Below are 22,486 nucleotides of genomic sequence, written 5' to 3'. Positions count from 1 at the left end.
GCCTTAGTATTGCTAAATAAGTTAGTTAAAAATAAAAGATTCACTTAAACAGCATGACCTTGTGGAGACAGAATCTAACTAGAGCAGCTGGCTGGTAGACTGCTGGGTTTAAATCCTCTCTTCAATTACTTCCTACGTGTCCAGGGGCAATCTCTCCCTCTCGTACTACCTTCTCCCCATCTTCCCTGCCTTCTTTCCTATACATGTTTGTTAAGTGTCTTTCATGAACTAGAATCAGCATAGGTGCTTGGAAGTCAATAGAAAATAAAATAAGGATCATAATTTTATGCAGATTGACTTTAGTCCAAAAGAAAGAAAATTTGACAACTGTAGAGAGAAAGAAAAACATTCTGGATAAGTGGAGTATCACAAGTAAATCAACAAAATAGAATAAAAATGTATTTCCCTTCTATTAATTAAGACCTGTCAGAAATTACTTTTCTGACCTTCAAATTCTTTATTTCTGTATTATACAAATAAATTGTGTGTGTTTGTGTGTATGTATTATATTTTAAATTCAAAATACTGATGGAGCTCTCTTCTACAGAATATCATGCATTCTTCAAGGTGAAGAAGAAGAACCTTTGCTTAAATTGATGGTCAGTGAAATTCAAAAAGAGCAACAGCATGGAAAATGAATCATAAATGATGTTTATAAAATTATCTTGGTTATATTTCTCTAAGACATTGTGTATAATCCAGATGACACTCTCACTAAGGACATGTATTCTTGGTTAACTAAGTTGTCTTTGGCATTAGTTTGCTGTCATTTATATGTCACAGATTTTGGGTTTCCTCCCTTAAATCCACAAAGATATATAACCTCTCAAAAGACACATTTTGAATTTGAAATATTTCCCTGGATTCTTTATATAGGAACAAATCTATTATTTTATACAGGGAATATTTTTTCTTTTGCTTCATATCACAAGCTAAAGAGCATACCATTTTCAAAAAGTTAAATTTAAATAAATTAACATGCTAACTTTGATTTGTCTTTGTTCTATTACAGCCACATATAGTAGTTTACATTAATCAAATTAATAATAAAGGGATTAAAATTGCTAGCTTCTAAGGGAGGAACACGTCAGTGGTATTAAATGTTGCATTTGAAATGATTGTCTTTGCATGTTAATTATTATATGTCTGAGATACAGAGAAGGTTCAAGAAAATGATACTCTAACCATGTTTTATTTTAATTTTGGAAGAGATCCTTTATAGTATAAATTGCATTGCAATGTGCTCTCAAATCAGACCATGCGTTAATTTAGATTGATGACCTCAAATCCTTTAAATTCACTATTTCTGGCAGTAATTGCAAGGATTCTATAAGACTGTTCACAGAGTTTTCCACCAGTACACAATGAAAGATGGATTTGTTAACAAAATTGAATTTGTAATAGTGTACAATAGAAAGCTCATCTCATAGTTGTAATGGTGATGAGATAATTTGTTGTATCCCGTATTTGATGCATGTGTTTAAGACTTGCAACAGAGAAGAAATGTGGAAGGAATGTTAACAAATTATCAGTAACATAGTTTTTATCTACAATCACCTTATTTCTTTCAGCAGCATAAGTGACTTATGAACTCCATAGCATAGATGATCATTTTTCCTTTGTTAAACCCCACTATTCAAGCAATAATGAAGCAAAATTAGTACTTGTGTTAGTTGCTGTATTGTTTAATTAATTATTTTAGTCTAAAAAACCAAACACTTGAATAAAGAGAATTTTATTTTTAAGTCCTCTGTCATTGGATGAGAATTTGAAAAGGACTCAGTAATTTTTATTTCATGAGAGATAATGGACAGTTCTACTGTCATCTGAAATCACAAACCTAGTCTCAATTCAATAAGTGTGTCCAGTCCAAGATTTTCAATCTTCATTGCAAAGCCAGTTTTTTCTTTTTCCATTTTGTTCTAAGACACAGGCACAGAAGTGAGGTTGACTGCTTTCTTTCATCATTCCTAACCTGCTCTTGCTGGGAATTGCAGCTTCGACACTCTGGACTTGGAACATGAGAAAGGAGGAAGGGAAAGACTAGAGAGGTAGAAAGTTTTGCTGTTGCTTATGGCTTCAAAGTAACTGACCTTGGAGGATATTTAAACTTGTTTCTTTTAATTATTTTATTATTATTTTTCTTCAACATAGCATACCAACTCACATAACTGAAATAGACTAAAATACAAAGGAAGCAAGTAACTAAACTAATTGAATTAGAAGAGGTGGTATCACACCAAACATCACTTCATCAGTTACAGTTAGTTATATGGGGTTACCTTCATCCGTATTGCTGCTAACTGTAGGAGACAAGGACAAAATAAGATAGACACATCTACATCTAGTGCCCAATTACCGTACAGCAGGCACTGTGATCCCTTTGATTATATCAGATTTTGATATTGCATCTGGCCTGCTGAGAGCACTATAGAGCTAACCAGTCAAAAGAAACTACTTCATATATGTGGATAAGACAGTTATCAAGAATAACCATGAACACCTAGGCCAGCATTTGCCTAAAGTACTGATCTATTAGACCAGATACTACCAGCAAGTCAGTAGTTCTCAGATACTTCACTTTCCTAGTGTGGGAAAAATATTGTTTATAATAAAGTTTTCATATTTAAAAAAACACCTATTTCTTTGCGTACAGCCTCCATGTTTGTAACCTACACACTATTGGATTGTGTTTCCCCATCCTGTAGAAATCTATAATTTGTACTCAATAGTGGAGGCCAGATTCATTTTCTCTTTAACTTGTACATATGATTTTGTTAAGGACGAGATCTAATGTAGTTAGTATAGCTGCCTTTTTACAGATGTGGTAACTGGGGCTCAGGTGTTTTACTGTTATGCTCAAGGCTTCACTGCTAAAGCACTACAGATCCCCATTCATTTAGAAGTTCACTTAAAGTCCGTTTGTTTCTAAAGATTATAATTTTCCCATTAAACCAGTACGTACATTCGTCCCTCAAGAATGGGCTGTGCCATTTGGGAGACACACAAAATGAAGTACCCACCTCTGCCCTCACACCATTGCCACCGTTACTTTTCCAGGATGTAGTAGTGGATAGTGAGAATCTGCATAGCTTCCAGGAAAATTTGTTGAGGATCTATATGTGTGTAGGTGTGTATATAACTTCTTCCCAGTTTTTCCTTATTTAAAAAGTCCTATCCATACTTCTCTCTTTTTTGCACTGAAGCTTACTGCTAATCAGTTTTATAGGTCTAGGGAATAAACCTGAAATGTTAAAACATTAAGAAAAGGTTAATAAATGCAGTTAGAAAAATGTTGGTTTCTTTTAGGGTATTCTTATTTAGTGCCTGGGCAGCTGAGTGCTTGTTGATTTACATGATTGTCCTAATGACCAGTGACATGAATAACTGAAAACCTAATTAGGCCATTTGAGCTGAGAATATTTTTAAGAGTCTCTGCCATTTGGTGAGGAATATGGTGTCAGCAAAATATCTATCCTGAATATAATTTTTAATGTGACGAAAAGTGTCAGCATGTAATTATGTGGACAGCAATATTATAGAGAGAGCAATTAATTATAAGAACCTGTCCTGAATGCTCTGCTTTCAGAACAATGAGAAGGGACAAATGAGACCAGCACCAGACAGAACTCATCATGGGCTCAATCTGTCAAGAGACTTGCATCTGATTTATATATTTAAGAAACATCTCTAAACAGCTACCTAGCATTATTACAAATAATTCTTATATGTTGATGCCAAAGTATTTATATATTTAATAGCATATAGAGGGGTTGGGGGCTTTAGATAGTGACTGTTGATCCTAGAAAGGTCAGGGAAAAGGGGAACATTTCAAAAGCACCAAAGTCCAGTCATTATAGCTTTAAAAACATGACTTTTTGTTCTTTTTTTTTTTTTTTTTGGTCAAAGGAATGTTTTTTTGATATTATCTTGACCTAAAAAGCTAACCAGGAACTCATTACCTACCCCTGAAGAGGTATACCAGTTAGTTATTGTTACATAACAACAATCTTAAGCTTAGTGGCTTAAGACACTCATTTGTTATTATAGTCCATGTATCTGTGGGCATCTGACAACTAATGTATATTGGGCTCGGGTAATATGGCTGGGCTCACCCTGCTCTAGCCTGGGCTTGTCTGAAGCACCTTACCTGGTGCAGATCTGCTCCTTGTCTTTAACCTCCTCTTGGCATGAACAGGTTTCCATGGCTTGTTCATTTGATGGCGATTAGAGAAGTTCAAAAGGTCAAGAAGAAACATGGTAGGCAACTTGAGGCCTATACTTGGAACTAAAAAACTTTGATTGTGACATGATTTTGTTAACTAGAGTGAATCATATGAATGAACCTAGTGTCAAGGAGTGGGAAAATATGCTCTGACCCTTTTGTGGAAAGAATTGCAAAGTTATATGCAAAGGGTATGGGTACAGGTAAAGAAGTAGAGCATCTAATGCAACAGCTGGACCATGAGAGAAACAGGAACAGGATGCTCTTCACAAAAGCATTTGACCTCAGGAAGCACCTTCTGAAATGTACACAGGAGGATGGAAAGAAAAGGGCCCACACGTGCTATAGCTGTAGTAGCTTTGTCTAAGAAGAAAATATGAGCCAAGGACAAAATCAAAGACTGTGAAGTATTGCTGTCATGCTTCATCCCATAAAGTTATCTTTTAGCAAAATCTCAGTTCACTGCAATTGTAAATATATGTGCTTTCAATCTGTAAACTTGAGTTGATGTGCAGAACAGATTATCCCTTAACAGCTTCCTGTGCTCACTCAATTTGCTAAATCTGCTGAGTCATTCTGGTTTTTCATTTTTTTTTAATTGGAATGTAAACAATTTTGGTAAAGTCCGTATGACTTTGTTCCCAACACATGATTTTCTCATTGGATCAAATGCTTTAAAAAAATAATTTTAAAAGAAAAATTGAGAAGTCGATTTTCCACTTCCCGATTTATAAACACACACACACCCTATTTCTAATACATAGTAAGAGGGGGGAATGAAGAAGATGAATGAACAAAATCTGCCTCAGAGATTTTGCTCAATGAGCTTCTCTTCAGTGCAATGCCAGGAGTCACTGGGCATTTATGCTAAGGATATTAATGTGAATTTGATTCCATCCTTGCTGCAGAAATCCCATAAAAACAACAGTGTAAATATTTATAAATCTGCACAATTTTTGAACTGAACACGGATGCTATACATTAACATTATCATCGGGACAACAAAAAAATGAGAGTCCTGTTATAACTATGAAGTATATGTTTGATATTTTAATAATTTTATCTTATTACATTTTATTACATTCAATAGGAAATAATTCAAATTGATAGTAGAACCCAAAAGTTAAAAATTTGGCTTCTGTAATAGTAGCTTTTAGTTATAATCAATAAGAGATTAAGTAATGGATTAAATTAAAATAATTTCTTGTAAGGGCTCAGCCACAGAATGTCTTGTAACAAGTTAAGGCACTGTAGATAACTAGAAGCTTTAGTTCACAAATTTTAATTTTTATTTTGTTGTCTAAAAAAATATAGGGACTTCTTTTGCCGAAAGGTTCCCGAGTCACAGATGACTACCAGAGACTCCAGACCACAGCCAACCCAGAGAAACATCAAGGATGAGTGATAGACCTGTGCCAGTGTCAGAAGGACATTTCAGGGAGCCACTAAAGCAAGTTGGATGCCCAACTTCAGCACACTGCTATGTGACTAACTGCATGTGCTAGCCCACTATTAACAAACCCCATCTCCCTTTATTAAAACCACAGACAGACCTGAGACTAAAAGGCAGCATTGAGGATATGTCCACTGTCTTCTCAGGCTGCTGGCTTCTATAATTAAAGATACTCTTATACAACCCAGTCCCAGGTTCATGTTTGATTGGCTAAACATGACCAGCATCTTCATACCCAGCTTGTTCCAGTAGCAAAGATAATGCAAGAGTAACAATGTTACTATAGGCAACTTTTTAAAAGGTTATCAATTAGGAACGTGGGGGGGAAGGTCTACTTACTGTTTTTGTGGTATTGTCAATGTGATTAAAAATTCATCATTTAGCCCTGGCTGGTTGGCTCAGCGGTAGAGCGTCGGCCTGGCGTGAAGGAGTCCAGGGTTCGATTCCAGGCCAGGGCACATAGGAGAGGCGCCCATCTGCTTCTCCACCCCTCCCCCTCTCCTTCCTCTCTGTCTCTTTTCCCCTCCCGCAGCCAAGGCTCCATTGGAGCAAAGATGGCCCGGGCGCTGGGGATGGCTCTGTGGCCTCTGCCTCAGGCGCTAGAGTGGCTCTGGTCATGACAGAGTGACGCCCCAATGGGCAGAGCATCGCCCCCTGGTGGGCGTGCCAGTAGATCCCGGTCGGGCACATGAGGGAGTCTGTCTGACTGCCTCCCTGTTTCCAGCTTCAGAAAAATTCAAAAAAAAAAAAAATTTCATCATTTAAAAATTTTATTTATTTTAAAATTATTTTTAATTTTATTTATTTATTTTTTGACTGAGAAAAAGAGGAACAGACAGGGACAGAGAAACAGGAAGGGAGAGAGATGAGAAGCATCAACTCATAGTTGTGGCACCTTAGTTGTTCCTTGATTGCTTTCACATGTGTGCCTTCAATGATGGGCTCCAGCCAAGCCAGTGACCCCTTGCTCCAGAAAGCAACCTTGGGCTCAAGCCAGTGACCTTTGAGCTCAATCCAACGACCATGGGGTCATGTCTATGATCCCATGCTTAAGCCAGTGACCCCGCATTCAAGCTGATGAGCCTTAGCTCAAGCCGGTGACTTCAGGGTTCTTAGCATCCCAGAACAATGCTCTATCTACTGCACCACCACCGGGACAGGCTTCATCATCTTTTAAACAGCTGTGTGCAATTATTATATATGAAAAACAAAGCTCTCTAAATTAAGAAAATTTACAGAAGATGACTCCTTCTAATGAACCTGAAAAAGTTTAATACAATAAACTTTTCTCTTGGAATCAGATTCAACAATATGCAATGCCTCTTTGTCTTACAGTACATAGACTATTTTATAGCTTTGGTGGACAATTGTAATCAAGCTAAGAACAAGGAACTTAATCATTATTGCCAACAATGTCAAAGCTCATAATTTCTGGGTAAGTTGGGTTTTTAGTAACAATTTAGCTTCCAAGAATGACTAATACTTAGATATAATCCATTTCTTAACAGAAATATTTCATTTTCTTATTAGGATATCCAGGGACAGGACTAAGGATCAACTTTCAAGCTATAATTACATCTTTGTCAGAAGTAGTGGGTAGTGAAATATTAGTGAAATAATTATTTCACTAATATATATTTCATAATAAATATTCCACTACTTCTGACTTATGAGAATTAAAAAAATAATGTATAGGGATGCCCAAAGTTCAACTGTTATTTCTGTGGAGGTGAACATCTCAGATGGTAGGTGAATCAAAACATCAATTTAAACTGTTCATTGAAAATTTAACCTGGCCTACCTGGGAAAATACAATTAGAAAAAAATTATTTTTGGGAAAAGAGGATATTCAATTTTTTTGCCCTTACAAATAGGAAGTTGCTGTCAGCTTCCAAAGGCACATTTTATTAAATGCTGTACCTTATGGAGACCACAGCCTATGCTCTCTGAATATATAAGTTTTCTCAAAAATCTAATAATTTATTTTTAGCCTTTATATATAATATTAAAGCCCTCATTTAATTCCTGGTAGTATAGAATTTATACAATTAGCTTTGCAATTGTATAAATTAGCAATTAAATCATACAAATTTAATTGCAATTATTGCATGAATGCCTCACATCAAAGTACTATGAATATTTTCACCCTATAGCTACTTCTTATTTGACCAATATTTTGTATTCACTCAAGTAATTCCTTTCTTATAGGAAAATGGGATAAAACAATCCACACACATACACACAATTTAGTACCAATTTAATATCTTTTATCTCATCAGTTTAAGTTGCCTGGCCATCAGAAGGTAAAACCTTTTCCAGCTCTAATAAAAAGGGGCAAAACAGATAACTTGTTAATGGAAACAGTTTTTGGAGTTGTATGTCCATGTGTTTACTTTCCAATAAAAACTTGTACATTTGAGAAGTGCTTACAATAATAAGGATAAATGAAAGAAGGGCAGATTTGGGAAAGAAAAAACATTGAATTAGAAGAGCATAATGAGTAGGTGAAGAAAGCATTCTGGGAAAAAGTGAACTCCAGTTTATTGACTATGTTTCCCAAATATAGTGCATTTAAAATATTTTTACTAAGAATATTATATGAGGAATACACATTTGTCATTTAACTAAATATTTTTATTGTTAATGTATGACAATTTTAAATTCAACTATACTGAATAGATTTTATTTATTTATTTATTTATTTATTTATTTATTTATTTTTGGGACAGAGACAGAGAGAGTCAGAGAGAGGGACAGATAGGGACAGACAGACAGGAAGGAGAGAGATGAGAAGCATCAACTTTTCGTTGCCGCACTTTGGTTGTTAATTGACTGCTTTCTTATATGTACCTTGAACGTGGGGCTACAGCAGACCGAGTAACCCCTTGCTCAAACCAGATGAATGTGTGCTGAAGCTGGTGACCTCGGGGTCTCAAACCTGGGTCCTCTGCAACCCAGTCTAACGCTCTATCCACTGCGCCACCACCTGGTCAGGCACCTGAACTGATATTTTATTTTATTTTTTTCATTTTTCTGAAGCTGGAAACAGGGAGAGACAGTCAGACAGACTCCCGCATGCGCCCGACCGGGATCCACCCGGCACGCCCACCAGGGGCGACGCTCTGCCCACCAGGGGGCGATGCTCTGCCCATCCTGGGCGTTGCCATATTGCGACCAGAGCCACTCTAGCACCTGAGGCAGAGGCCACAGAGCCATCCCCAGCGCCCAGGCCATCTTTGCTCCAATGGAGCCTCGGCTGCGGGAGGGGAAGAGAGAGACAGAGAGGAAAGCGCGGCGGAGGGGTGGAGAAGCAAATGGGCGCTTCTCCTGTGTGCCCTGGCTGGGAATCGAACCCGGGTCCTCCGCACGCTAGGCCGACGCTCTACCGCTGAGCCAACCGGCCAGGGCCCTGAACTGATATTTTAATAGTAGCATTTCTCCATTTTATTCTTCAGACTATAATAAAAAAAAAATCTAATACTTATATAGTAATTTGTTTTAAAGCAGTTTCCACATACTTCTTTGAATATAAATGAGTTACTTGAGGGATCAAGTCAGTGATTCAATGCATATCTATCTTTGTGGTAGCCTTCTCAAGCATAGTTAGATGTAACACTGCTCCCAAACATCAGGGGATTAAGGAAAGTGCAGATACTTCAGTACTTTCAGCCTTTTGTATAGTGAATTTTCATCAATGCAATAAAAGTTGGTTTTTTTATCTCATTTGCATAATTGAATAACTTTCTTTGACTTGTCGTTTGCTTTTCTGATGTTTTTGTTTAATAAAAAAAATCAAATGCTTTTATCACTTCATATTCATTTTGAAATATCCCCTAATTTTTGTGAGCAGTATATAGTCTTATAACAGGAAGGTATATCATATAGTGAATAGAACTTGAACTTTGGCATCTTGAGCACAAATCCAGACTTAACTACCTCCCATGTCTGTGATTGTAGACAAAGTTATTTACATTACCTTGATCTGTAAAATAGAGGTAACACCTTCTATAGCAAGATATTGAATGAATTCAAGTGGGAGTATACATAACACATTAATATAGTGCCTGTCTCATAGTAGGTACTTAGTGTATGACAGCAATATATGTGTTTAAAATGTACTACAAATATGTGCATGTCACATTTTTAAACATGTGTTTTCAAAAAACACATATGTAATGTTACATATAACGTGTAATAAAATATCTAATCATTCAAATACAGCTGAAAAATTATATAATTGCATACTCTATGATTTGAATGTCTTAGAATAATACATTATGGATGGTATTACCAGTTCATGTGCCAGTTAATGTTTCTCAATTTAGATGCTATTAAAAGGAGGATTTCTTGATTAAAGAAGTTTGGAAACTATAGTAGATGGGGACAAGCATGACGTTTAGAATTGGATTGGTTTGATGTGCAACTTACCTACTTGAAAGCTAAATGTACTTGAGTTACGGAAACTCTCTGAGCCTTAGTTTTCAGCTATTAAATGGGGAGATATTTAATACTATTAACAACTATTAAGCATTAAATAAAAAAATGTATGATTGGGCCCTGGCCGGTTGGCTCAGCGGTAGAGCGTCGGCCTGGCGTGCGGGGGACCCGGGTTCGATTCCCGGCCAGGGCACATAGGAGAGGCGCCCATTTGCTTCTCCACCCCCACCCCCTCCTTCCTCTCTGTCTCTCTCTTCCCCTCCCGCAGCCAAGGCTCCATTGGAGCAAAGATGGCCCAGGCGCTGGGGATGGCTCCTTGGCCTCTGCCACAGGCGCTAGAGTGGCTCTGGTCGCGCAGAGCGACGCCCTGGAGGGGCAGAGCATCGCCCCCTGGTGGGCAGAGCGTTGCCCCTGGTGGGCGTGCCAGGTGGATCCCGGTTGGGCGCATGCGGGAGTCTGTCTGCCTCTCCTCGTTTCCAGTTTCAGAAAAAAAAAAAAAAGTATGATTGGCCATAGCACATAGGATGGGCTCAATAAATATTAATTTTTTTCTCTGATGTACACTGCTGACTTTGCCTTATTTTAAAGGTAGAGCATTTCCATGAAAGTACATGTCTAGGTAATGCCAGATGGTAAACTGAATGGTGTGTTAATGGTGGAAGTAAAAAAAATAAGATTGTGTGTGTCTTCTTAATTAAGTTTCTAGGAAAGCCACATGGGACACGCACAACAAGTATAATCCTGTATCTCAGTGATCCCAACCTTTTTTGGGCCATGGACCAGTTTAATGTCAGAAAATATTTTCATGGACCAGCCTTTAGGGTGGGACGGATAAATGTATCACGTGACCGAGACAAGCGTCAAGAGTGAGTCTTAGATGGATGTAACAGAGGGAATCTGGTCATTTTTAAAAAATAAAACATCGTTCAGACTTAAATATAAATAAAATGGAAATAATGTGAGTTATTTATTCTTTCTCTGCAGACCAGTACCAAATGGCCCACGGACCGGTGTATCTGAAGATAGAAAGACACCCACATTATAGAACCAACTACAGATAAAATCTAGGACTAGTTAGGTGGCATAATAGTAAGGTGCGGACAATTTTATTTTGCTGCATTCCATCTCTAGAGAGATGAAGAGTCACAGTGAGTTTTCTACTCTTTAATTAAGACAACTACTTTCTACACATAAAGATCCTAGTTTAGACAAGAGGCAGACAGCTGTGAGAGATATGTGAAGACATATTTCAATTTTATTATCTTTTAGGCATAGACGGGTATGTTAATCCATTTCCATATACAGTTCCTGTAATCAAAGATCGGAAGTGAAACTCGAACTGGCAAAACTTGTCTCCTGTTGCCAAAGAGTTAAATCGAAAGGACGCCAACCACAGAAGCTGAGGATTGTGCACGATTTTCCTTCCAGCCTTGCTGTGCTTGTCTTTGCCATTACACAAATAAGCTATCCTTTTCATCCAGACATTGATTCCATAGTTATAATGCGTCTCCCCTTTCCCAGCAAACTTTCTGCTTTGTGTCCAGAGCACTGCGTTTTGAATGGTCAGCTCCCTAGGTTCTGACAGCTGTTTTTGGACTTAGTTAATCATAGCAAGTGAAAGCCAAGAATTAACTGCAGCATAACCCTCTCTTTCTATTGTCACATTGCTTCTTTCTGCATATATATCCTAGGAGTTAGACTTCTTTTGATCTCCCACACCAAAAGCAAAAGTATTTATATGGAAGTGATTTCATTTTAGTGTTCACGGTTTATTGTGGAAAGCAGGTGTTTAAGATTTTTAGAATTCCTGTAACAAAATTCTAAAGAGAAAAGAAAAAAAAAAAGGAAAAATCACAGTATTTACAGAGATAACAGAATGGCTTAGCCATGCAAAACAAATAACTTTGGTTTTTTTTTACCCTTTAACTTTGGTTTAAATATTGACCAAGATTCAATTTTTCCTGCCAAATAAAACTTCAATAAATCAAAGTTTAGAGGCAAAATAACGTATTTTCTTTTCCCCCATAATATTTTACACAGCTTTGAGTCTAATAGGATATTTTATGTATTTAATCCATTTCAATGTACTACAGGAAGCTTTTTATTAAACTGAGTCACTATTGCCCAGACAGTAAATGGTTTACAAATGTACAATAACATGTGTTTCTAAATAATGCAGAAGTGGCAAAATATTATTCCTAATCTCCATATGACTTTATTCTTCAATTTATTTTTCATTACCTTCATAATTTTATTCCATAAGTCTGAAAAACAACACCAAGTTTTCCTCTTTCTTCCAAAGAACATAGTTCTATACCTGGAAACCTGATGTTCATTTCCGTTTTCTATAAAGTTATGTAAATCCTGGGTCAAAAATGGCTGAGCAGTATTCTCCCAGAATCCAAGTGTCTGCTTGAAAGAGCAAAGTTTAAAAGGCTAGTCACAAGTAACGATTGGCCCATATCCAGTCTACTTCAAAAAGTTTCCATTGATACTATCACCCTAAAAAGTTCCTCAAGCATAAAACACATTTATAAAGTTACAAATTTGAATGTAACTAAAGATACATAGACATTTTATTATTACACTTTCATGTACTGCTTGATAAATTATGTACCAGTTAAAAACACTAAATTATCTCAAGGTGCATTCAATATCTGTAGCGTAGTTAACAAAAACACACACGAAAAAAATATATATATTCTATATTCTGTGGAAAATAACACAGCTTTGATAATGACCACTGTTAAAAATCTCCAATTCTGACTGATATCTTTTTTTAAAAAAGAAATAGGTATAATTTTAAGGCAGTGGATAACCCAAAGGATTTAACACCAATTTTAAAATACAGTGATTTACATTGTGATCTATGAAGATGGAAATGTTATCCATGATTTTTCCAAACTGTCTTTCACACATTGGTGTTGTTCTTTCTTTTGATAGAAAATAATTTACTAACAGGTGTCTCTAAAGGTAAGTGCTACCCAAATTCTGTTATGATTTTTCAGTATTATAGACAAAATTGTCAGTTTGGGAGTACCATTATTATGTATGTGTGTCCATATGCATGTGTGATTTACTTCTGAGGGTCAGCTGGTGGTGCCTACACAGCATCACTCATCTGGTGTTTATCAGTTGGATTCTCTGCCTCCCCCTCATGATAAAAATCACAGTTTTGGAATAGGGCAATGTGTGTGTCCCCAATATTCACAAGCTGCCACCTTTGGGTTTTCGGTGCTTGTGAAAAAGTTTGAGGGCACTACTGATAACAATCAGAATCAGATATGTACCTGCTCAGATTATCCATATAAACAATTGAAATAAAAACATTACATTATACATCAGATTAACAGTAACTCCCAGAACAAAGCTTACAGTGTATAAAAATAGCTACGTAAAAAATTTACATAAAAGGCAAACCAAAAGGAAATCTTCAGTGCAGACATTTACAGAAAAAAAAAAAAAAATCAAACCAAACACAACGGATGACCTATCATCATGGCTGCCAAAACATATTGTTATTGTTTGCAATTTTATTTCATTGTTTGACTTGAGATAATTCTCTACAATCTGTGACAGCTTGGTAGAATGAACTGCTTAATATTTGAACCATGAATTGCTGTCAATGTCTCTGTATATGTCTTAAATACAATCCACGTTCATGCTTCAATTGGCCTATATAGATTTTTTTTCTCTGCAATAATGAGAAAAAAAACATAATTTAGTAAGTTACCATAGCAATCATTTTTCATGATCAACAGATGCTTCGTACTAAAAGAGACAGAAATTACTTTATAGGAGACTAATAAAACTCCATTGTCCCTTAACCTATCTGTAATCTTAGGCATTGCTATGGTCCTTCTGCAAATAAGTTTTTGGGATTGTTGAGATTTTTTATTTTTATGATAATTGCTCAATTCATATGACTGTTACAGAGTTTTTCAGGAAAATATTTTATTCTGCTCTCTTCAGGTTAAAAAATTCACTTGTCCTTTTAAATCACACTCTTTTGTGGGCTTTGCCTTCAACCTTAATTTTCCTTTGAGGATTTACTCCACTTTTGAAGAGAACAGAAGGTAAAAATCTATGTTTATGAAAAATTGAGGAATTAACCTTATAGAGGCAGGGGATAAAAAAGAAGAGGCGGTAATACTGCTTACTGGCCTTCCAATGAAAAGCAAAAAGGGGAGATAATCCAGTTTTTATTTCTCCCAATTAATTTGAGATCCTGATTTTTAGATTAAAAAAAAATGTCTTATCTAAACTATTCTATTTTTTTTCCTGTGTCCATCCTTCCAGTTACAATTCTTTCCTATGCCTCATATTTTTGTGTGGGATTAATTTTGGTAACATACTCAAAATGTGACTATGGCTTATTTATAATGAACCAAGGTTTAAATGGGATATTTTGGGGATTTTAACTTCAGATGAGTAAGCTAGAGTAACAGTTATTCTAACTCAAGGACATATAGCATAATTTGTACAAATGGCTTTTCTTAAAAAACTATACTTATATAGTTATTACATCTAAATATATGTCATATAGGTAACATTTATATATACATTATGCACATACATGTATATGGGCATACACAAACATATCTATACATACACATGTATGTATGTAATTAATATACATACTATCTGCAAAAGTGTGTGTATTTTTTAGCCCTTCATTAAAATGATTTGGGAGATAGCTGTATAAACACTTTGACACTTAAGTATCTTAAATCCTTGAATAAAACATTTTATGTTTTAAAATTATTCTCCTAATTTCTTTTAAAAATAAATTTAAAGTATTGGAATTAGTTCTCATCCAACCAAAATATCAATTTATAAAACTAAGTTTCTTTGCAAAAATATTGGCATTAGAATACAAAAATGCTAATTAAATGTTAAAATCTCAAAACTGACTTTAATTATTCAGAGGTGATGATTATTTGTTTGGAGGACTCAGAAATCATTGAGATTCCATTCTTTTGAGAAGACCTGAGTTACCAAAGTTTGCTTTTGAAAAACTCTTCTTATTTTAAAAGCCTCAATTATGAAGCATTTTAATGTCAAGGTTTTCCCTTTCATCTCACAGGACGTTTCATTCTTTCTGGGGAATTATTTCTATAACCCTCACACAACCTGCTCACCTGGACAACTGGAACAGTTTCTCTCTTAGGCTTCTGTTTTGTGGTTGTTTTCTTCTAACTTTTTGTTTTCCTCCAGATTACCAAGGTCCTTGTTTACATGTTTTGATGCGGTCCTATAAAGAAATGTAATAAACATTCTTACATTGATACACACGAATCGGACTTTTTTTATTTTAGGATTCACACTGACGTATATTTGAAAAGCAGAAGTTTTACATCTAATACAGGCAAACCATTAGGATGAACAATTCCACATTTGTGATCATTGATTGGTAACAGAACCCATTCCATTGTAATTACTTTGATAGTGGCACTGCATTAAATATACACTCAGAAAAAAAAAAGAAATCCATTATTTTGAACACAGACTGTACATATTTAGTAGCATCATGTTTTAAGCTGTATTGTTTTTCTCTCTGCATTCTGAAAAGGAATTATTATCACTTAATAGTCAAAATTTGCATTCTCAGCAAATAGTTTTGGGCAAAAATTTTCTAAGGGAGTGTCTTTAGGGCCTTTTCCTTTTTGGCATTGCCTGTTATACTCCAAGTGGAGCTAATCTCCTGTATCTTTGTTTATGGATCTGCTTTAGTAAAAGCAAGATTAGAAAGAGACCCAAGTTTATGACAGAAGACTGGCAGCAGAAGAAGCTAAAGCAGCCCTAATGTGGTGGTTCTCAAATAGTGGTTCCAGATCAACAAAATCAGCACCCCTTAAGCCTGACCAGGCGGTGGCACAATGGATAGAGCATTGGACTGGGATGCCGAGGACCCAGGTTTGAGACCCCGGGGTTGCCAGCTTGAGCGCGGGCTCATCTGGTTTGAGCAAAAGCTTACCAGCTTGAACCCAAGGTCGCTGGCTCAAGCAAGGGGTTACTCATTCTGCTGAAGGCCCGTGGTCAAGGCACATATGAGAAAGCAATCAATGAACAACTAAGGTGTCGCAATGCGCAACGAAAAACTGATGATTGATGCTTCTCATCTCTCCATTCCTGTCTGTCTGTCCCTGTCTATCCCTCTGTCTGACTCTCTCTTTGTCTCTGGAAAAAAAAAATAGCACCCCTTGGGAACTTGATAAAAGTGGGAATTCTGAGGCTCAGCAACAGAACTAAGAAAGAAATTCTGTGGATGGGCGCACAGTCTACGATCAACAAGATCTAGTGGTTCTGCTGCATGCTGAGGTTTGAGAACTGTTGCACTATAATTAAGAGCTGAAACCAGGTTTTCTTAAAGACACAGCTAAATTTCTTGGTTTTGTGACACTCAGGATTAATTGTATCATTTTTTCCAAGAGTGTATCATTTCCCTTTCCTGTTTCCTTCCCTCCCTTCATTTATATCTCCCTTTCTCCCTCCCTTCCTCCCTTACTTCTTTCCTTAACTCACCCACAATTTATTTATATATTTTACTGTTGATGGGCATTCTCGCTCTTTTGTCTTTCTGAGATTTCACTTTTACATAAGTTAGATCTTTTGTGTGTAGACCATGTCTCTTATGCTCTTATATGTTTTATCCTTTTGCCTTACTGTGCTTCATCTTGGTGTTTTCTATTGATCTGTATTTCAGCTTCTTTCTCTTATGTTCTGCTGTGGCAAATCTGTTTTTTAAATTCATCTGCCAAAGACTTATTTTTTCAATATAATATTTTTTTTTTCAGGTCTAAGAAGTCAATTTGATTTTAAAATATTTAAAAATACGTTTCAGTTCTTTAGTTCATTCATCTCCAATGATCATCTTCTCTTCCACTTTCAACATATTATTTATATTTATTTTAATATCCTTGTTTGTTAACTATAGTATCCAAATCATGCATGAATCTACTTATCTAGTTTTTCTCTTGATTACTGATTGTATTTTCTAGAGTCTTTGCATATTTAGTCCTGTTTATTTTGCATGACACCTTGTATAAACAAACTGTACAGAGTTCATACAACATTATTTTTCTTTTCTTTTCTGTTAAGTACATAGGGTGAAGGGTTGATGACTCCAATCCAATCAGGGCTTAAACTAGGTTGAGGCTCAGTTGCATTTTAAGTGCGACTCAGCCTTCCTCTGGTTTGCCCTTATTCCTAAGGCATGCCCCTCTAAGGCTTCTGATTAAGATATTAGCATGTCTCACTTTCTCCAACCCCTAAATACAGAGATCCATCTCTTTTCTTTGGAGAATCTCTACCAAAATCTCCAGCTACCTGTATCATGGCACTTCAAGATATAGGAACATTCTTTAGTATTTTGTATAAGTTTAAGCTCCTTATAAATAAGAACCATGTTTTATTTCTGTTTTACCCATAGCACATAATATACTGACTGAATATGGAGGCAGCCAAAAGACATTTCTTCTGATAAACTGAACTAACTGAACTTACTATAAATGTATTTTCTCTTTACTATGATATTCTTAACAAAATTTTCTTTTCTCTAACTTACTTTATTGTAAGAATATAGCAATAATACATATAACATACAAAATATGTTACTTGGTTGTTTATGTTCATATCTATTTCCTTCTACTGTTCCTAGTGATATTAGCGTTCACCAATGAAGTTCATATACACCCAAGACAAGTGAGATAGAATACTACATTAAATGACAAAACTTGAGTAATATCTTACTCTAATCATTTCAGACAAAACTGCACATAATTATATGCTTAAGTATGTACCTTGATCATGCTAATAGCTCCTAATTATATATTCAAATATATACTAACAGGGTGATGGGTATGTAACATAATCAAATGTCAAAATAACCTGGAGATGTTTTCTCCGAACATATGTACCCTGATTTATCGATGTCACCCTATTAAAATTAATAATAATAATAAAAAAACAAAAACCCAAATATATACTAATAACTGAAATTTCTGTAAATAAGTAAACTATTGTGGCAATCAAGGAAAGCAACATGATTCTAAAATCTTCTTCTTTCCTCTCCTGTTTTGTATTCTGGTTCCCTCTCTCATTCTGATTTTTCCTCCATTCCTTTTCTCTTACTTCTCCTTTCATTATGTCTTTCTCCTTTTTATTTTCTTTCAAACCACTTCATTAATTACTATTCTTTGACACAAAAGTGAAAATTTCAACTTATTTGGAGCCACTACAGAGAAAGAATGGCAGATAAAATAGTCAATGTTGTCACTCTGTTAAAGTTACTTTCTAAATAAAATTTAAGAATTAAAAAAAGTCTATGTTCTGTAAGCATATTCTAAAAACATAAAAACTTACTAAATGTAATAAATTAATATTAAATTTTATTTTTTTCAACTGTGTTGGCCTGTGTAGGAAGGAGGAGGATATATTAAGGTTGAGGGCTAAATGATTTCACAACTTTGATATAAAGCATGGTTCTATTAATGAGTTTTTTAGCAACCTTATATTTTGTTAATCATTACATTTATAACAATGATAAACTCTCAGAAAAAAATAGAAAATAAACTATTTGACTGTATCTGAAAGTGACAAAAGATAGTATAACCTAAAGAGAATTTGACCCTTATACTGGGTAAGCTCTATCTTCACATAGCCTTTCCTCTGAGGGTACTTCCCATTTGGAGAGACATAGGCTAACTAGAACAAAAGCTGGAAATTAAGGGGAAAAACTGAGAGAGAGCTACAAAGTGAAGAGAGCCCCAAGTTTTTGTGCAAAATACAGTATTCCTTGGATGATCCCTAACCCTGCATATATGAGAGAAATTTCACATAGCCTAATAGAAAGCCTAAAACCTTGACATAGATTTTAGCTACTATCCACAAAAGGACAACAGTTTGGAGTTGAAAATCACCAAGCAAGAAGTCTTTGACTAACAAATCAATCTTTCTATTCAAATCCCAGAAAAGCCAAGTAAGACTGTATCAATATTCAGCATTTATCCTAAGACATGTGCCATATAAAAATATAAAAGTAACCTTTAGAGATCAAGAAAATTAGCCAGTAAAATAGTAGTCTGTTAAGGAAAACAATCCATATCCGTTAGGAGAATATGACAGAAACTATAATCTTTATAACATATCACACCAAAAGGACATATATATATACACACACACTAGTTACCATGCATATAAAAAATAAAAAAAGTTACACAAATTTCAGAGAATGTCCTTGGATGACACAGACTTTAGAATTAACAGGCAAGAACTTCAATTGTTATTATATTACTTGTCTAAAGACTTAGAGAAAAATATGGTAACAATGAGAGAACAGATAGAAATTGCAACACCAAAAAAATGTAAAAGGAAATAATTTTCCAAATTAAAACTACAATATTGGAAATAAACAATTCACTAAGTTGACTTATCATCAGATTGGAGGTGGCAAAAAGAAAACCTCAGTGAACTTAAAGACAAAAAAGTATAAATTATAAATTAAAAAAAAAAAAAAGACCACAGAAAAAGAAAAGCAGATCCCCAGTGACCTGTGGGACAATACTGTATGTATAAATATATGTACATTAGATTCTCAATAGGAGAAGTGAAAAGAATGCACAGAAAAGATATTTGAAAAAACAATAAAAATATTCCCAGATTTGTTGATCTTCATTAATTTGCATATCCAAAATGCTCAGCAAACCTCAAGTTGGAATGACCAAAAAAAAAAAAAAAAAATCTAAATACATCATAATCAAACAAATCAAAAGCAAATATAAAAAGGACACAAAACTAGCCAAAGAAAAATTGTTCAGAGAAACTGATATCTCACCAGGAAAAAATATTTTTCCTGGTGAGATTATCAAACATATTTAAAATGTTGAAAAAATAGCTGTCTAACAAGAAATTTACATCTAATAAAAGTACTTTTTATTTTAAGCAAAATAAAAACATAAATTAAATGAAAAACTGGTTGAATCATTAGTAACAGAACAATCTAAAAAAAGCATTAAAGGAAGTTCTATGGTTGAAGACAAATGACCACTAGATGGATGGAAACTCAAATGTACAAGAAAGAAAAAATACAGATTATACATATGTAGTAGCAAAATATAAATATTATTCCAAAAAACTTTACAACCGTTTAATGTTATATAGATAACATTATATATAAGACCCTTGAAAAATTGTTTCATTTGCCCTATTTCTTTCTTTGTTATTGTTGTCACATTTACTACAACAGCATATACTATACACCTCACATTACAATGATGTGGAAAAGGTTAAATAAAATTATAATAGTAAAATAATTTTACATTGTTACATTTTACATGTTATAAACTAAAGGTCCTTACTGTAATACCAAGAATAACCACAATAAAAGAGGTATAGTTAAAAGACCAGAAGAATGAAATTGTGAAAAGGTAATGCTAAAATTTATTTCAATAACTTTAAGTAAAAACAGAGGAACAGAGAACTAAGAAAACTAAGAGATGGTGGTCTTAGCTATATCAATAACGAAGTCCAGTGTAACTTGCCTAATCTCTCCAATTAAAAGTTAGAGATTGGCCCTGGCCAGTTGGCTCAGTGGTAGAGCGTCGGCCTGGCGTGCAAGGGGTCCCGGGTTCGATTCCCGGCCAGGGCACACAGGAGAAGCGCCCATCTGCTTCTCCACCCCTCCCCCTCTCCTTCCTCTCTGTCTCTCTCTTCCCCTCCCGCAGCGAGGCTCCATTGGAGCAAAGATGGCCCGGGTGCTGGGGACGGCTCCTTGGCCACTGCCCCAGGTGCTAGAGTGGCTTTGGTCGCAACAGAGCGATGCCCCGGAGGGGCAGAGCATCACCCCCTGGTGGGCAGAGCATCGCCCCCTGGTGGGCGTACCGGGTGGATCCCGGTCGGGCGCATGCGGGAGTCTGTCTGACTGTCTCTCCCCGTTTCCAGCTTCGGAAAAATACAAAAAAAAAAGTTAGAGATTGTCAGACTATATTATGCAAGACATGTTAATCAATACTTTTCTTCTCTAAGGTCCAGTAAGCAAATCCTTTTGGCTTGCAGTCCGTATGGCTTCTGCTTCAGCTCTTCAACTCTGTCAGTGTAGTGTGAAACAACAGACAATAATGCAAAGAAATAGGCATGGCTGTGCTCTCATAGAACTTTATTTACAAAATGAAGCAGCAGCCTGAAGTCATAGTTTGATCAGCCTTACTGCATATGCACTTTAAATATAAAGTAATATATGTAAATAGTGATCTGATGGAAGCCATGTGGCTATATTAATATCAGGCAATGCAAAATTCAACATAAGCAACACTACAGTGATAATGAGAGACATTTTATCATTATGACAGTTTTAACATCTAAAAGTCATAACAACCATAAGCATACTCATCTAATGAAAGAATAAAGCAAGAAGGCACAGAACTTAAGTTAGATGTAGAAAAATACATAATCCTATTTAGAGAATTTAATGACCTCTTCCCAGTAGGTGATAGGATTAATGCTTTAGGATTCATTGTGCATGATCATGATAGAGTAGCTAGTACTGGATAGCTCTAGGACTGAAAATGTATGTTTATAACTTTATAGTGAAATGATTTAATATAATTTGAAAAAAGTTTGTAAAGATAATATTTAAACAAATTATACAATTTAATCTAACATACAGCTATAGAACACTATACCCATTAACCACCAAATATATTTTTTTCGAGTACCCACGTAGCATCTATCAGCAAATACTGTATGACTGCCTGACAAGCAAAAAACAAACAAACAAAAAACAAAACAATAAAAAACACCTCAATGCATTTTAAAAACTAAATGCATACAAAACAGATTGTTTTAACAAAACAGAATTAAATGAGAAAATGTTTGAAATTTATTACAGTTCTAGTTACATGACTTCCAATAAGGAACTATAAAAGAAATTTAAAAATATTTTGAATTGAATGAATATGAAAATACAACATACTGAAACCGTGGAATGTTGTTAGCAGAATGCTGAGATTGAAATTAACAGTTTAAGTGCTTGTGTTACAAAGAAGAAAAGCCAACATCAGTGATATAAAATTTTAATTTACTTTTTGAAATAAGAAATATAGCAAGTTAAACATTAAATAACTAGAAGAAAACAGCAATAAGAGCAAACGTAATTCAAATTGAAAATAAGCAATAGAAATTAAAACAAATCTGAGTTTTTAAAATATTTGGAAAATATATAACTCTCTAAAAAAGACTAAGCAACATAAAAGGACAAAATACAAAATAACAATATTAGAAAACAGAGAGTGTTATCACTACAGAACCCAGAGGCAAAAAAGGATAATGAAATTCTATAGATAGATTCTGTCTTTTTGCAAAAATGTCAGTAA

At 35.1% G+C, this 22,486-nt stretch overlaps 1 protein-coding gene across 2 annotated transcripts in view; it reads right to left on the bottom strand.

Moving 5' to 3' along the window:
- Positions 1–15,256: 15,256 nt before the first annotated feature.
- The window catches only part of ALCAM (activated leukocyte cell adhesion molecule), a 220,602-nt gene continuing 213,372 nt past the window's right edge, over positions 15,257–22,486 (bottom strand). For both annotated transcript variants that reach the window (XM_066346952.1, XM_066346951.1), the window contains one exon: positions 15,257–15,369. In XM_066346952.1, the coding sequence (XP_066203049.1) occupies positions 15,282–15,369 (88 nt within the window). In that variant the 3' untranslated portion in view covers positions 15,257–15,281. The remainder of the gene's footprint in view (positions 15,370–22,486) is intronic.

This window comes from Saccopteryx leptura, chromosome 8, assembly GCF_036850995.1.
Source record: "Saccopteryx leptura isolate mSacLep1 chromosome 8, mSacLep1_pri_phased_curated, whole genome shotgun sequence".
In the NCBI taxonomy this organism is placed as follows: domain Eukaryota; kingdom Metazoa; phylum Chordata; class Mammalia; order Chiroptera; family Emballonuridae; genus Saccopteryx; species Saccopteryx leptura.
This window is presented reverse-complemented; position numbering and strand designations above follow the sequence as displayed.